The 18,195-nt window shown below is 39.4% G+C and overlaps 1 protein-coding gene across 2 annotated transcripts in view; it reads left to right on the top strand.

Moving 5' to 3' along the window:
• Positions 1 to 18,195, top strand: part of OTUD7A (OTU deubiquitinase 7A) — a 453,848-nt gene that overhangs the window by 397,728 nt on the left and 37,925 nt on the right. For both annotated transcript variants that reach the window (XM_036734698.1, XM_036734697.1), the window contains 2 exons: positions 9,485 to 9,612; positions 11,555 to 11,704. In XM_036734698.1, the coding sequence (XP_036590593.1) occupies positions 9,485 to 9,612; positions 11,555 to 11,704 (278 nt within the window). The remainder of the gene's footprint in view (positions 1 to 9,484; positions 9,613 to 11,554; positions 11,705 to 18,195) is intronic.

Raw genomic sequence — 18,195 nt, 5'->3', positions numbered from 1 at the left:
GAGAGTTAAGTGGCTTGCCCACAATCATATAGCTTGTAAGTGTCAAAACCAAGACTCAAACTCAGGTCTTTTCAGCTGAATTCTCTTTCCACTCCCCCACACAATAAAAAGTATATTGGTCTAGAAGTCAGAACAAGCCTGATGTCAAGTCACTTCCTGTTTCTCTATGGACCCCAGTGGAAAGTGTCATAAGAGCAGAGTTTTGAAGGAAGTGAGGGCTTCCAAGAAGGGGAGGTGAGGTGGGCATGAGGTACAAGAGAGAGGAGGATTCAACTTCTTAGATAAGTTCTAGAGAGTTGCACAAAGGATACGGGTTACGTGACCTACCTAGGTTTCCACAGCTAGTGTCAGCAGTTGAATTTGAACATAGGTTTTCCTGTACCACCCCCACCTCTACACCTATACACAAACAGAAAGAAAAGACATTCTAATAAAGTTCCATGGTGGAATACTGTGTTGTGAAAATGAAAAAAAAAGTCTAATATCCTAGGCTTATTGATGCTGAGGTTTTTTCCATTGTGGAGTAACATAATATTTTTCTGAAACTCCGTCCATACTCTAGCACTTTAAAATAGGGATGAAGGTCTCACTGGGATTTTTCTATTTCCTTATCTTGCCAAAGCTAAGCCAAATTAGTTATGGGGGCCATGAACACAGGATTTCTCTTTGACACATTGGATCTCCCCAGCTGAGCTCTACCTTGAGAAAAATGACTATGCCTTAGAGAAAATTATGTCGAGGAGAAGTCCTATCTGACATGTTCGTTTTCACATTTGAATTGGGTATTTCTGTGAATAGGTTTTCCAGCCTTGGATACAGTATTTTCTTCCTGGGATCTGCCCTGAATGAGTTGTTTTACCAGGCTTTCCATTGTCCAGGCGAACCTAGCATGCTTAGAGACTGATGGGAGACAGACACCTAAGTAAACAACGTGAATAGAGACCTATTTAGAAGCCTAGTTTTTGAGGTTATGATTTTCCAAACATTCAATCCTGTCCTCAGAGAAGGAATTGTGGATTTCTAAGTGATGGAATGACCTTCGTGAAACATTTAGCAATGTCTGGAATGTGGTTTTTGAAATAGGCTGTGCCACATTTCCGTGGGAGGATAAATAGTAGAAATGGTCCAAGTTTTGTAACTCAATGTTTTGGTTTTTTTAAGTAACCTCTTGAGCTGTTAGTCTTTAAGCTCTCAGAAGATAGGACCTATGTCTATGTAGTATATGAGGATAATGCGTAACAGTGTTAGGTAAAATAGGTAATTGATGTCACTTTGATGATTTTAATATCACACACCTCAAGTGACTGGCCCTGCCACAATTCTTGCTCTTCTGCTGGCTGCCTCCCATTTACTACCATCACCTTAAATGACTTTAACAGAGGATGAAATACCGATGATAGCATGGGGAAGGGGGTGCCATGGTGCAAGACACAGTCTCTCACAAGAACGTGTCTACCACACCAGTGGTAGTTGCCAAATTCTTCTTACCCTATTCTTTTTCTTCCTTCTGTCTAGCCTCTAAACACCTTGAAAGCAGAGACAAGCTCTAGATCAGCCAGATTCTTTTGGATCCTGAGTCTGTCTCTCCCAGTTCTGCATCATTTGCAGATCTGATCAACTTACTGTCTATATACCTTTACCCAAATCACTGATAAAAATGTTAAATAGAACAGGGCCAATTGCAGATTCCTGGGGCACTCCACTAGAGACCTTCTATTATCTTGACATTGAAACATTAATTTGAGGCAGGCAGATCAATTAGAATGCTTTTGTACTAGCTAAGCAAGAGGTAATAAGGAACAGAATAAAGAGGGTAGCTCTGTGAGTGGAGAAAAGGGATGAATGCCAGACATATGGGAGTGGAAACTTTATTTAGCAACTGATTTGATATATGGGGTGAGGGAGAGTGTGGAGTTGAGGATGACACTGGGTGACTGAAGGAATAGTGATGCAAGAAATTTTGAATAAAGATTTGGGTTTGGGTGGTGTGGGAGGGGGAAAACGTAAGGAGCCCTGTGATGCAGATCACAATCCATCCCTACTAGCCTCTCCTCTATGATTGACTCACTCTGACCCACCAAAAATGAAAAGTGTTGAGGCATGCCTGCTGTGTCCCTGGGGGCACAACTTGTAGGGATAGTGGTAGTGGGAGCAGGCAGGGATTTTTTCCTATGTAGCAAGCAAGTTCTAGTTAGATAATAGTCAACTGGAAGGACTTAGAAGCAGAGGTGGCCAGTGGTGAGAGGGGGTTAGTGAGGGCATCTTGAACTAAAATAGATAAAGAGGGTACTTGGAGACAAGCTCATCATCGATTATCATGTGATGGATACTATCCATCTTCTTGCTTTCCAAATGATCACACACTCTGGGATCATGCCACCAACAGACCAGGATACACAGCCGCCACTTTGGAGATTTTAGTACGAAAAAGAATGAATAAAAGAGAATCCTGTTTTTATGTAGTCTGAATGGAACACATTACTTGGGTTCTTCCAACATCTTTGTTCTTCAACAAATAATTATCAATAAATGACAACATGTACAAAGCCCTATTCTGGTATTAGAGATACAAAGAGAAAAATGAAATCGTGTCTGCCTTCATGAAACTAACATTCTACCAGGGAGACAGATAAATAATCAATAAATAGAAAGTAATTTCAAGAGTGTGGGAGAGCTAGCAATTGGGGGAGGCTGGGCAGATCCAGAAAGGCCTCCTTTTTCTGTTATGTGCATCTTACACCTACTTTATCCCTTTGTTCTGTAGTTTGGTTGGCAAAGTTTACCCGGTATTTCATCTTTATGGCTTTCAGCAGGAATAGTTATAACCCTAAACGGTTTTATGATGCAAAGTCTCTAAGCTATAAAGCAAAGTCAGTTCTTTATAGGGAAAGTTGTGGTTATGTAGTTGCTGAAAGATGCCAGCATAGCAGATTGCTACACTGACTGATACCAGAAATTTGCCAGAACCTGGCCTTTGTCGGCAAGTTTGGGATATATGATGGCCAAGGGGCTTTTCTTCTAAGCTTGCCCTGAGTAGCCAATGCCTCCATCAGCAGAAACAGGAAGAAATCATAAACATATGATAAGAGCTCCTTAAGTTTGCTGAAGGGTCTGAATCTTATAAAAAGATTGAGGTTTCCTACTCCCTCAGAGCCCTGACTTGTTGCTGAATACAGCATAACATCTGTCATATTAAGGCTTTTCTGAGCAGATCCTTTACCTATACTCTATGTGGAAAATGGGTTCAGGTTACTTTTGATAAGAAAAGATAGATCAACTAATGGAAATGTAGAGGGAAATCACTAGCTCCCCACCCCAGCACTAGCAAAATTGTACCCTAAGCTAATTCAGCTTTGGAGGGTTTGAAGGAGCAAACCAGTGACAACCATTTGGGGAAAATATTCATAAAAGGATTATTTATTACATTCCAAAAGCAGGCAGGTAATAAGCACAAAGTACAACCAAAGGGATGTTTTTAATCTTACCAAAAGTCACTTTGTACAGCATTTTGATGCTTCATTTTGGGGAAGTCCTATCCTAAGAGCACAAAATGTCTGAGGATGGATTTCAGGCTTCATGTTACTCTCTTCCTTGTCATCAAGGCTGAAGGCAGTTGGCCCTGACATCCCGCTACTCATAATGTCACTACCTTTGCTCCACTAGGGACAGTATCTGGCATGTTGGTTATAAAGGATAGCAAATTCTTGTACAGAGATCTGGAGGGGGAAAAGGACAAGGGAAAATGGCAAAAGGAAGCATCTTAACATGATCCCATGCATAGAATGATAGGATCATCAATTTAGAGTTGCAAGGGGCCTTCAGAGTCATGAAGTCCCATCCCCTCATTTTACAGAAGGGAAACTGAGGCCAAGATCAACTTGTGACTTATCATAGGTACCACAGCTCCTAAGTGTCTAAGGTGGGATTTGAACCTATCTCCTTTGTTCCAGATCTGCATTGCCACTAAGTCAATGCATGCTCCTCTCTAAAGGAAGCAAAGTTTGTGCATTTAGAATTATAAATGTACCATGTGATGATCTGCCAGTAGTACTATCAGTGTCCTGGCAGAATTCTTCCTTGTTGTTCCTACTGGCATTTTAACAGTCAGCTCTCCCTTTTCTGAATGTTTCAGTGCACTGTGACTACAGCCTAATTTCTCTAAAGGCTTGCTTTGCTTTCTCAATCACTCTACACCCCACTCACCCCCCCAAATAGCCAAGAACAACTGGGGAATCTGGGAGACTTCAGTTTCAACATTGTGGCTACCCACTTCTAGAGACCAGGCAAAGAGATTAAGTTCAGGGGTTTGTTTCATCTTCACCCTCCTGTTCTTCGAATACATTTCAGCAACTCAAGTTGCCTTGTGTAATGATGTCCCCCATGTGCCTTAAAATTCAAAGGAAATTGAATTTCTACAGAATCCCCAACCCCCCACCTTTGGAAATTGAAATTGAAAAAGCAATCCCATTACAATCTCCAGGGGACAATGAATCCTCCTCCCCTTATATGAGGCCTACTCCCAGCTATCACTTGGATGCTTTCTCTTGGTTAGTCACTAATGTCACAAATTGCTACATAATTCTTTTTTTGAAGAAAAGCACTTTGGGTTCATCTTGTCTCTTTATATTGCTTTCTGGGAACTTCCAAAGCCACTCTCCTAAAAGCAATTGCTGTGGACAGAGCACTCTTTTGACAATAGGCAGGATCTAATTTGGGACTTTCTTCCTGACTATTCACCTCTCAGACAAAAGTATGGCAGATTTTGTGTTGCTCTGAAAAGAAATCCATTTTCAATCTGTGAAGTCTGCTTACTACATATTAACTGTATCTATTGATGCAGGAATTTTTATTTTTGTTTTTATTTTCCTCTTATGCTAAAGGCTGTGGTACAAATTTAAAGTTTGCTGTCAGCTTTTGGGACATACCCTGGGATTCCTGTCATCTTTGATTGGGATCATGTACTCCACTGACTTCTACTGTGTTCTGAAAGTTGCGTGGTCCTGAAGACTTTCCCCATAATAGAAGCACAGATACTAGTAAGTTAGGATGTTCCGCTACTTGAGTCCCATAAGACACACCAGCCCCAGAATATGCATTTTCTGATGATAAATTTAGGGTTCATCTTTTTTTTCTTTCGCCATCCAAAGAGAGAAGGGAGAGGGCTGGCTTTCCCCTAGATACTACTACTCCCACCTGCTCTGCCCCCACCCCATTTATTATATAGATTCTAAGCACATCTCTACTCTATAAACACAGTTTATGCCCTATTGGGGTATACTATTGGAAATGTTCCTTATCTCTATTATCAAGGTTTTCTAAGGCAGCAAGGGAGGATGCTGGCCTCAAAGGACCTGGGTATGAGCCTCAGTTCTAATTCCTAGCTATGCAACAGTGAGCAAATCAGTTAACCTCTCTGGCCCTCCTTGAGTTTTCCATTTGTAAAATGAGAATGCCAATATTTGCATTCCTTACCTCACAAGGTTGTTGTGAGGAAAGGGCTTTGTCAACCTCAAAGCACTACATAAATGGGAGTTAGTCTGAGCTCCTCTGAGCTATGTTTCTCTTCTTCCTCAAAAGAAATAATGTACTCTACTGTCTTTTTTTCTTCTGTATAACCTTGTGCATCTGTCATACAAATAGAAAATTGTCCTTAATCTGGAAGGCTAAATCTGTTGCAGATGAGAAAGATGTAGAGAAAGTCTACGAAAAACTCTTCAAATCAACATATATTTAATATTTGGGGACTTCAATACCAAGGTGAACATAGAGGAGGAAGGTTTTTTAAAAGTCTGAAAACTTGGCTTAAGAGTATGAAATGAGAGAGGACACTGAGGGATCAAGCCTCAAAATATCTAAGAGAACAAAAAATACTAAAGACCTGGGGGTAGAAGTGGGGGGGGTAGAATTGCAGCCCTTATTCTTATCCCAAAAAGGGCAACTGATAAATTTCAGTAACTATTGATCCACATGTGTACTTTCCATCTCAACAAGTTCCTCATGAAAATAATGTAAATGTGTATTGAAGACACGCATGATAAAGGTTTGAGGAGGGAATAGAAAAGTTTGGAAATGATATCTTGTAGCAGACTACACCTTCGTAGTTACACAGTTGATGAAAAGAAAAATACAAGATTCCATTGTACTTATTATATATTGACTATGAAAAAGTATTTGATCTAGTGGAACAAACGCCACATTAAAGGCTCTCTTCAAACAAAGCATTCCCCATCAGATGTCAAAATCAGATGAGTTAACAACTGTAGATATTAACTCTATTCAATCGCCCTCTGATTACTAAACATCAAGGTTTAAAACAAGGAAATAGTTGCCAAAGGGTCATGGAGGATACCCAGGGAAGAGACCAGAAAGAAGAAGGATCCCCTAGAGATGGTGAGATCTTTCAGACAGTCCTGTGTTCTGGACATCATGCTGATTGCTTCCAAGTACAGAACACTAAAGAGACTCCTTAGTGAGATCCACATTTGCTCAAAAGAATTGGCCATACTGATCAATGAAAGAAACACTAAATGAATGAAGAATGCCTGAATGCCAGGCTATATTACTCAGTTGGATGGACAACATATAGACTGGATCCAGCAGGGTACGTGGATGTGTATAATCAGAGAGAGAGAGAGAGAGAGAGAGAGAGAGAGAGAGAGAGAGAACACAAACCACTGATAGCCAGTGACAGAACAGCAATTGACCTTTGGGGCCAGGCAATCTTGAACAGAGGAAAGAAAGTAAAGCTGATACACTGACAGGTGTGTGTGTGTGTGTGTGTGCGCATTTGTATTGGACAGATACAAAATGGACAGTAAGCTGAACTGAGCCAGAGGAAAATGGATCGAACTACCTATGAGAAATTGCCAAGCCCTTTTAACGACCCTAAGCTTCTCCCTGAAACAAAGACCAATCTTCTACATATCATTATACTGCTTATGATATTACACGAATCATAGAATACCATAGTCCCCTAAGAATCTCAGTTTTGGGTCACTCAGTGGGCAATAAAGAGGCATATGGTGGGCATGAGGACTCTGTGATGTATTACTGATGAGTAACTGCACAGGAGAAGTTGTGTGTGTGAAGGATGTCATCAGAAAGATATTTTGTCAGAAAAGAAGGCAGTAGTGGGAGAGAGAGACAACCAATGAACAACCCATGTGCTCCTTTGCTATCCGCACAGTGTCAAGGAATCTAGTGGAAGGAACTGAGCACATCTGAAGATTAAGGAGAAGACATGGATAAAAGCTGCACAGGATGAGATGGGGTTAGGTTGTGTTTCATACGGTTGGAGGAAGTACCCACTGACCCATTAAAATATCTCCTACACCTTAAAAGGCTCTGAATAAATTACTATTAACTGACCATCTGATTTATAGTTTTTATTGCAGTTGATAATTAGTTCAACACTCCTAATATATTCAGTATTTTTGGAACTCAGCCAGGACCAAAGCAACCAGAGGTTCAGCAGTTTTAAATCATCCTCCTGCTTTGATTATTACAGATAGGGCACTAGCCTTGCTTCTTTCCTTTGATCAGATTCAGCTCTTCCTTGGTTCAAGATTGCCTGCTCCCAAAGGCCAATGGTGATATGAAACTTCATTCTGCTTTTGACTTCCAATGGGTCAACTATAGCCAGATGATTAGTTATTCAGACAGATGGTAATACATCATCATTCCTTCTCAGTGGGAGCTGGCTTCATCATTTGGGAATAGATCAATATTTGAAGACCATGAATAGTTTTCAGAATCATTTTATTATAGTGAGATTATCTATAAAGAAGATATTTTTAAAAGTCTAGGCTAGTTCCTCAGGAAAAAAAATTTGCTGGGATGTTCTATCTTCATGCTCCCAACTTCTGTGTGCCTACAAAGTCAGAGCACTGTGTTTTTCTCCGCATCATGAAGCACACTTAATGGGAAAGATGGCTACATTTTTGTCTTTGTACTTTCAGAATCTAACACAATGCCTGTGAATTTTTGATTAGTAGATATTCCAAAAATTTTTCTTATTGTTATTATACTCTTTATGCCTCAGTTTCTCTATATATAAAATGGGGGTAATAATATTTGCATTATCTACATCTTGGGGTTGAGAAAAAAGAAGTATTTTGTAAGCTTTAAAGTACTATATCAATGTGGGGGTTGGTATTATTATTTGGAGTTTCTGACCTGTCCTTCCATCAATTTACATAGCTGATAAACGAAGTGCATGGTAAAGTGTCCATGAGGCTCAATTTGGCAAATATAATACTTAATAGTCCCTTCCCTAAAATGAAGAACATTTCCTAACATAATTATGTCTTTGATTTCCCCATCGCATAAGTAAAGAAATCCTAACCAAAAGCATGGTATGAATTTTGTTCTGTTTTGAATAATTGATTTTCATACTTTAGAATTCACTCAATCCTCATAACTGTTCCTTCAGGGACTATATAGCAAATTTTGTATAAAGTCATTATTATGCAAGAGTAGGGTCAATCAATGTTACCTAATCTGTGCAACCCTTCTGGCGTCTGTGTTACTTTCTGGCTCATTTGTATATGGCCAAAAATATAGAGGTCAGCATAACCTAGCTAAATAAAAACATTACTGGCAGACAGAATTCAATTGCTCTCCTATCATTTGACATTTCCCTTAGCACTTTTGCTCTTCTGAGCAGCCAAATCTCTCTTGTTAATAAGTCATCAGTCTCCAAAGTTGACTTTCAAATTTGTCAAAAACCAACTCTTGGGATCCCCTCTTCTTCTCCATCTGCCGTTGTTGAAACTTCACACATCCTTTAAGATCTAATTTCAAGGCTACCTGTGTGAAGCCTTCCTTTACAGTCAATTGCAGAAGCGATATCTCCCTTGGATTTCCAGTGTCTATTCCTTTTTATGTATCTATTGACTCAACTTCACATTGTGGTCCTAGAATTCTCAGGGCTCCCAGATGACACAGACATGAAACTTATGACCCATTTCTGTATGCACTTTTCTCTTTCCCTTTCTGGGAGAGGCAAGGCACCCTGGGTTTGGAGTCAGAAGACAAGGATTCAAATGCCGGTCCTGTCATATACTAACTGTGTGACCTCGGGAAAGTCACCTCTTAGGACCTGACTTTCCTCATTTATTTAACAAGGGTTTTGACCTGGATGTCCTCTGAGGTCTCTTCCAGCTCCAAGTCTCTGATCTTATGTGATCTTATGATCTTGAAGGTGGAAAGAAGAGACTATACACTTTAATAAGGTCTTTTTAACCCTTTACTTGAGACCACTTAAACATTGGAATGGTATGATTTCAGTTCTGACTTAGACTAACACTAACTCACAGCTTGGGAAATAGGCATTAAGTGATTTTTATCAGCAGGGATTTGAGCTAAAGTCTTCTAGTCTTGCCATCCTTGGCCTCAAGCATGACATGTTACCTTCTCTGCCATCTCTTTACTGTGAAAACAAGTTCTGAATGATTAGCTGAACTCATTGTGTTGTTTTTTTCAGAGTGGACAATTCTGAAGATCCTGTATATGAAAGTTTAGAAGAGTTTCATGTTTTTGTCTTAGCGCATATACTAAGGAGACCAATCGTTGTTGTAGCAGATACAATGTTAAGAGACTCAGGGGGAGAAGGTAAGTCTGCCTGGGTGGGTAACATCTAGGATACTTTTTTCAACCAGGTTATCTTCTTCTAGTTGCCTACTAAAGACAGGTGAGGAAAATTAAAGATTTATATGGAAGTTTTTTTATAAGATTGTTATGTACCATCCTTCTGACTCAAAGGTGATTCTAACTTTAAATTTTTGCTCAATAGGATTGGATAGGGGAGAAGGCTGCATTTTGTTCTGACCTGCCCTTTTTATCAATGACAAATATTATCAAGAAAGCTTGACTGGAATAAAGATTTATTCTGTGACAGAATAGAATAAAAGGTTTAGGAAGAAGCCTAGAAAGCTTCTCTTTAAAACCAAACTAGTCTTTCCCTAAAGCATTTCAGACATAGGAGCACTTTTTCCACGGGATGCTGAGTGATCTGAAGTGACTGACAACCCCTTTGGTATATTATGTTTCAAAAAAAAATCGTAGGCATGGTAGGTTTACTTATCCTCTGCATCTCATTCTAACTCACGGATTCTTAAAACTGTGGTCCATAGACCCCCAAACCATGGATAGATTTCAGGAGGTCTATGAAAAAATACATCTTTATTTTAATATAAGTGGATTCCTTTATAATCTTTTGCATTTTATTTTATGCTTAATTCTGGCTTTAGTAGCCTACTAAAAGGATCTATGACACACTCAAAAAAAAACCAACCCATTAAGAATCTGTGCTCTACGTGATGAGTGAGCTGCCTGAGGCATCAGAAGCAAGGATAGGGTTGCCCTTATGGGCAAGTTTGAGTGGTAAAATAAGGATTAGACCCTCAAAGTTCTTGAAATTTTATTCTTAGTCCAGAGATCCAACGTGTCCTAGTGGGTAGAGATCCAGCCTTGATTTAATAACTTAGAAAGTTGAAACACCTTAATTGATTGCTTCAGAATCAATAGGAGAGGCACTTAAGTGGATTCGTAATTTTAAATGGAGATGAAATGGAAACAGTAAGCAAACTGGAGAAACAGTGATCCTGTTTTCCTAAAAACACCTCTAATAAATAAGGGAAATATTGACGAGAAGATTGGAAGAAGATTGGTCTTCTGTGTATGTTCCAGAAATATGTTTTTCTAGAAGACATCACTGGATTTTATTGTTGAAAGTGGCAATGTGCCTTTTTGCCCCTTTGGTCATTGCATGCGATTTTGATCATGGTAAACCCATTCTTAGAAGAGTCTGGGGGTCAGGAGCTAGTCCTGAAGTGCATATATACTCTCTCCCTATACTCTTTAAGTCAGACCAGGATGTCACTGAGATGAAACATGTACCCTGAAGGATGTGTGGAAGATGATGGGAAAGGAGGGGAGGGTGTTTATGGACCAATGCGATTTGCATGAACTCCAGATCTTTTTAGCACCAGATGTCAAAGTCACCTCCTTTTCCATTTGTCTCTCCTCCCCAGAGGTGACAACTTTCTCTGAATCACTTCACACCTATCTGGGTGAGGAACCCCCAAAGCACTTGTTCTAATTTACCTTCTACTCTACTTTCAAAAATCATGATTGCAGGGCAAGTGTAAAAAAATTCCTCACCAGATCCTTCTACTTTCATGTTTCTACTAGGTTGTAGACTTCTTGAGGTCAGAGATTATGCGGTTTTTATATTTATATCCCTAATACCCAGATATTTGGTACATATGGCTGGGGGAGGGGGTTGACCTGTGATTTCATCTTGTCAGGGGAACTCTTGATGTGGAAGCTCCCTAAACTGAATGTAGAGCAAGAGTTCATCTATTACTTACAACTTAAAGGAATTATCTGAGGGCTCCAAGTGCTCCTGGTCATGTTTGTCAGTATGCATCAGGGGAGGACTTGAATCTTGAAAGCTGGCCTTCTACATGCATCAGCTGGCTGTCTAGCAGATGCTTAATAGAAGTTTATTAAATGGAATTAAATTTTCTAAATCATATTTGTCTTCACACAGCATTTGCTCCAATTCCATTTGGAGGAATCTACTTGCCTCTGGAAGTTCCACCTAACAGATGTCACTGCTCCCCTCTGGTCCTAGCCTATGATCAAGCCCATTTCTCTGCCCTTGTGTCCATGGAACAAAAAGATCAACAAAGAGAGCAAGGTAGGCTTAGCGGGAGATTGGAAAGGGGAATATGGCAATCCAGGAAGAAGACCAAAGTAGCTTTTATTAACAGAAAATTCTGCCTTTTTCCATTTAAGGAAACTTCCTTTCAATCTGTGTGAGTATAGTAGCATGATAAAGGTTTCTGTATTATCAAGGCATATGTGTATGTATCTGTCTTTTTGTATATGTCTGTTATTTCATCAGCATTGGAAATTACAGATAAGGAAAAGATACAGAATGCCAACTTGCCTATAACTTGCAATCTAATATTATTGACTCTCAGAAGACAGAGATTAAGTGGTTTGCCCAGGTTCACATAGCTAGTATATATAGATATGACATATAGATATAGATGATATGTATATACATACACACACACATATATATATGGAGAGAGAGAGAAGAAGAAATGAATGAGCATTTATTAGTTACCTGCTATGTGCCAGACACTATGCTAAATGCTTTACGTATGTATATATACACACACACACACATATATATGTGTGTGTTATATGTGTGTGTTATATATATATTATATATAGTGTTATATATTATGTGTGTTATATAGTATATATATTATATGTATTACATATGTATGCATGTATGTGTGTGTATGTATGTATGTATATATGTTGATCCTCTCAACAACTCTGGGAGGTAATTGCTATTATTATCTCCCATTTTACAGTTAAGGAAAATGAGACAGATGTTAAGTGACCAAAGTTGCACAACCAGCAAATGACTTGAGACTGGATTTATACTCAGGTCCTCCTGTGAACATGTTATCTATGTACATATTTAAAGTGTTTTAAATAGAAAGGTAGATGTTTTTATTAAAATCCTCACATCCAAGTTTCTAATAGATAGTTCTTTCCCTACTGAAAAAATAGTATTTTAAACAAGTTTGAGCTGTTTTTAAAAAGTAGAATATTAATCTGTTTGTTTTTTAAAGTATTTGTGGTTTTTCTTATGTTGGTGACTTGGTGAAAGGGAGCCAGCTCCAGAGTGTTGCAGCCTGTGTCTATGGGAGATGCAAACAAGTCCCAGTGGTGATTAAGCTGGAATCAAAGTCGGATCAATATTGCATCCAAGATCCCTGCTACTAAGTTTCTTTCAGGGAATTGCTGACAACACACGAAGAGGGTTCAGGAACATGAAGCTAAGGCATCAAAAGTTTTCACGTCTTATTTTGGTCACATAAATACAGCAAAAAAATTTGTCACCAGAGAACTTTAAAAAAAAAAGACGCAGCAGTAGACAAAACAAGGCCCCTGCCTCCAGACAGGTTTTACTGTGAAAAGATAGAACCAGCTCATTTCTGCTTTCATGTTCTTTGCTTGTTTGTTTGTTTGTCTGAGGCAGGAGGTGATCCATTATCAGAAAAAGAGGAAAGTTGAATGGTTAAAACTTCATCACGTTTAACTTTCCCAGGTGTTGGCAGGGACCTGAAATAGAAACTAGGGAAAGATAACACATCTTGGTGTGGGCCAGGTGATGTGAGTCAGAGAGGAAATTAAGACAAAATTCTGTGAAACCAGCTGTTATGGAAATATAAAGTTGTTTTTCTACACTATTTCCAGACATTTCACTTTTGCAGTAGAAAAATATTTAACCAATTAGAAGTGAAAGGCTGTCTTGGCTTTCTCGGCTGCATCTCAGCCAGGGGTGCGGTAGCCACCATCGCCGTTTTTAATAATAATAACTGACATTTATATAGTACCGTAAGTTCTGCAAAAAAAAAAAAGGTTTTTACAGAGATTATCTCATCTGATACACACAGCAGCCCTGTGCAGTAAGTACTACAAGGTTATTATTTATTCCTCTCTTTACAGATGAGGAAACTTGAGTTCTCAGAGAGGTTCTGTCACTTGCCCAGATGAATAAATATCAGTGGTAGGATTTCCACTCCCATCTTTTCCAACTCCAACCAAGTCCAGCTCTCTTAATATACAGATGCCACACCAACTATCATCCAGACTTAACATGTGCGCTCATGAGATGTGACAAAAACCTTTAATTAGGACTTTGGATTGGGATCAAGAGCCTGGCTTCTATTTTTCCTGGTGTCTCAGCGGTTCCATAACTGAGCAGAAGATATTCATATGTAGGAAGTGCCTTCTTCCATAGGACAGCTAGATGGCACAGAAGATAGAGAACGGGGCTTGAAATCAGGAATACTCATCTTCCTGAGTTCAAATCCAACCTCGGACACTTATTAGCTGTGTGACCCTCTTCAAGTCACTTAGCTGTGTTTGCCTCAGTTTCCTCATCTGTAAAATAGGCTGGAGAAGGAAACAGCAAACCACTCCAGTATCTTTGCCAGAAAAACCCCAAATGGGGTCAAGAATAGTCAGACGCAACTGAAACGACTCAACAACAAACTTCTTCCACAAAGAGGCTGGTGGAGTCAACCTTTTTTGTGTGTTCAGAAATCACTGCTTTTGAGTCTTCTAAAGTAAAGTAAGAGTGTGTCCTCTAAAAAAATGCCAAAATCTGAAGGGATGGCACCACTGGATTATTTCCATTGTGGCTAAAATACCTAAAGATTTAGAAGAAAGAGTGTTGGATCAGGAATTATAAGGTCAAAGGATATGGGTTTGAATCCTGCATGATTTTGGAGAGCCAACCAATCAGAATCATTTATTAAGGGCCACTTCTATCGGACACTGCCTAGATCCTGGGGACATCAATACAAAAATGAATCAGTCCCTGACCTCAAGGATCCTGCCTTCTAGCAGGGGAAGTGAAGGAGGGAGGGAATAAGCATTTAAATAGCACCTACTCTATACTAGATACTGTACCAAGGGTTTTATAAGCATTATCATATTCCAGAAGTCTTAGAGCAGTTTTAAGCTTTTCTTAACACCCTATAAAAGCATATGCAAATGAATGGTATTTATGATTTTTTCAGACAAAGTGGTTGAGGAAGTAGATGAGGAAAGTACTAGCTTGGCTGGACCTTAGAATGCATGCAGGAGAATAATGTATAATAAGTCTGGAAGTTAGATTGTCGCCAGGTTGTGAAAGATTTTTAAATGCCAAATAAGAGGAAAACTTGACTATAGGGCAAGGGTTCATAACTTTTGTGTATCCTGAACCTCTTGGACAGTCTGGTGAAGTCTGTGGACTCCTCAGAATAATATTTTTAAAAGCTTAAAATAAAAAAAAACATAAAATTACAAAGGAAACCAATTATATTGAAATAATGTTGTACGAACATTTTAAAGAGTAAATTCACATTAAGAACAAATTCATAGGCCTCAGGTTAGGAACCTCTGCCATAGGTAAGTTATATAACCTCTAGGCATCCATTTCTGCATCAAGAGAATGAGAGGGTTGGACCCAATTATTTCTAAGATCCATTCCAACTCTGTTTCTGTATCCATATTTATCTATGATCCCTTTTATTGGAATGCTGTAATTGATTTCATTTTGTTTTAAAATTCCCTGTTAAGCACATAAATACTTGCTTTACATTAAGTGTATCAAATGGTTGGAAGTAGAATATTCCATTTAGACGCTACCTGTTTATCAATAGTTTCTTACCCTTCAGTATGTGGAATGAAACATTTTCCTCTGTTCCCTTCCCACTGCTGTTTTCTGATTATCTGCACATTCTTGTTCAGTGAAGCTTGCTCTGGAAACTATACAACAAGCATTCAGTGAGTGGATACTATAGACACGCGCGTCAAGCTGTGCAAAGCCCTGTGGATGGCAGGGAGAAAGGGATTGTTTATCAACAATCCAGGGCTATCTAACCGAGCTACTATTGTTATCATAGAAAACAAAGCCCAGGCACTATCTCAGCCATTGATTCTCTGCAATGATAACTCATTTTTTCTTGAAGGATTTCCTAACTGATTTGCTGACTCCCTTGTGGTATAATGGAAAGATTGCTGAATTCAGAGTCACAGAGCCTAGATTCCTACTCTGCCACTATCTAATCTTGGAAAAAAATCTCTTCCCTTCTCTGGGCCTCAATTCCCTCACCTGCAAAATGAGGGGGATTTGGACTAGCTGCCCTCAGAAGTCCCATCAAGCGCTAAATTCATGAATCTTTTATCCTTGTAACTGCCAGGCCATCACCAAATGAAATTATCAGAATATTGATCACACTTCTAACTATTAAACTTCTATTAAGAGGTTTTCAGTTTCCTCTACTCTCTCTTTTGCTATTTGTGAGCATGGAAGGGCCTCTCCCAGTATGGTTTTTAATGCTACCGCGGAAATCTGGCATGGAAAATAAACAGGCTGTAAATGTCATCCATTGTGGGTTCCCCAAGGCTGGAAGGACAAAATAAAATCCAATTTGCGTCCAGGCAGGACCAGCATGTGTGGCTGGAAATGACTTTTATGTCTCTGATTCACTTGGTGTGGTTTTGTGAAGAGACGACCGCTGAGAGAGCAAAGAAAGACTCTTTCCTTCTTATTCTTTGGGGTAGGAAGTGAGTCCCTTTATATACAGTATAATATAGTATAATAATTTATATGGGGCTATAAGGTTTGCAAAGTGCCTTACACATACTATCTCATTTAATCCTCACAACAACCCTGGAAGTTAAGGGTTATTCTTCTCCCTGTTTTACAGATGAGGAAATTGAGGCCCAGTGGTTAAAGGACTTTCCCTGGGTCACCCAAGTAGAAAGTGTCTGAGGCCAGATGTAAACTCAGGCCTTCCTGACTCCAGGCCCAGCACTCTGGTCCTTGAACCTTTCAAGACGGAGGTACTGGAGCAAACCAGTTCTTAGGAGGTTTATAATGAGTCCATGGACAGAAAGTTTGCTTCCATTTTTCTCCCTGGATAAATAAAAGCTCCAGGTTCTATAATAGGAGGGGGAAGAAGCAGAAAAGGGTGACTAAATAAAACCCTGACAGCAAGTGACAATTTGCTTTTAATATGTCTGGGAAGGTGCCATTCATTCGTTTATATTGAACGGGAGGTGAGAGGATTCTGTCTGAAGTTCTCCCCTCCCTTTAACCAGAGAGGTTTGGTGTTCTTTGAAGATCAATGACTGGAAAAGAAAAGAAAATCTAGATATGAACTCCTTAGTTTCTAGACCTTTCCTGGGAAATAAGCAACTGTCATCCTGACATTCTTTTAATCATGAGGCTTGGTTGATTATTCTTCAAAGCCGTTATTCATGAATTTGTCAATTCAAAGGCACAGTAATTCCCTTTAAAGAAGAGTGATTTTCCTTAAATGGATAAATGCAATGGTTCTACTCCCAACATAGCTCAAAGTACTCTTTGATTTAAATGTTACACAGAGAGACTAGGAGTTAAATAGCATTTCAGATTTTGTTGCCCATTTCCAAAAAGTTTTCAGAGCTGTTTGGGAAGATTAGTTTTAGTCTCTATAGTACATCTGAAGCCTATTGGAAATTTTTATAGGAAACCATAGCCCTCCTAACTAGCAGATGTAAATCTGATATTTAAAGTCACAATTGACCCATTGAAATTTGGTTTTTCCTAGCAAGCACTTATCTTTACCCCAACCTCCCCAGCCTTCCCCCATCCCACACACAAACACCCTAGCTCCAGAGCTGGGCTTGTTTTGTGTATAGGCCCTGTGCCTTTATTTGTCCTAATCACATATCAATGTACTTCCAGCAGAACTACAAGGGAAAGCTAAGTATTTATCTATTCTAGTTGGTCTTTAGGCTTCATTTCAGCAAAGGCCCAGGTGAGAACCTGTCAAAAGAATTATAACTTCTAGCTCCATCCTCTTAACAAGGCCTAATCCTTCTGCCCTAATCCTCTTTACAGTATTAGAGATTATACTCTTAGCTCCATGCTAGCTGTTTCTCCTTAGCTAGATAGAACCCAAGGTTTTGCTGAACTGTTTCTCATAGACAGTAACTTTGCTAGGTGAATTCAGTCCAGCCTTGCTGCTCCTCTTGAGCTCAGCCAATTCTCATAGATGAGAGCTCCAGCAGACAGCTGCATCTTCCTGATTAGTCTAATCACCTCTGAGGAAGTGCTATTGAATATGTATAAGATCAAAGGGAAAACATTCATTCCCTGTCCTACCCTCTTAAACCCCTCCATGTGGCCCCTGAAGTGATATCTCTGCAGTCAGATTGCTCCTGACTCATGATGAGAAGTTAAGTATCATTGACAATGAAGAGCCTCACAAAGTCCCACTATCCATCCCTTTGGGATAGGATGAAGTCAAAATAGGGGAAAGCAATAACCCCATAGCAGAAGAATCCATAGAGTAATCCAGGTAAACCCAGTGTTGGCTTTACTTTGCTCCCTTAAATGTAAATGCTATATCATCTAAGCCTCCGATAGCTTCTAATAGAGTTGCTTTGAAATAACTCCATGAATGTACTAGTGTCATAAGTGAAGGAAGTTGCATTTCGTAAGTCTGATGGAGCTATCTCTAACAAGGCAGGCCATGCAAATTCCCACAAGGCCACGTCACTAGAGAGAATTTCCAGGGCAGCAGAGCAGTAATGCTCCCAGACTAAACATATTTTCACCAT

Source organism: Trichosurus vulpecula, chromosome 8 (genome assembly GCF_011100635.1).
Source record: "Trichosurus vulpecula isolate mTriVul1 chromosome 8, mTriVul1.pri, whole genome shotgun sequence".
Classification (NCBI taxonomy): domain Eukaryota; kingdom Metazoa; phylum Chordata; class Mammalia; order Diprotodontia; family Phalangeridae; genus Trichosurus; species Trichosurus vulpecula.
This window is presented reverse-complemented; position numbering and strand designations above follow the sequence as displayed.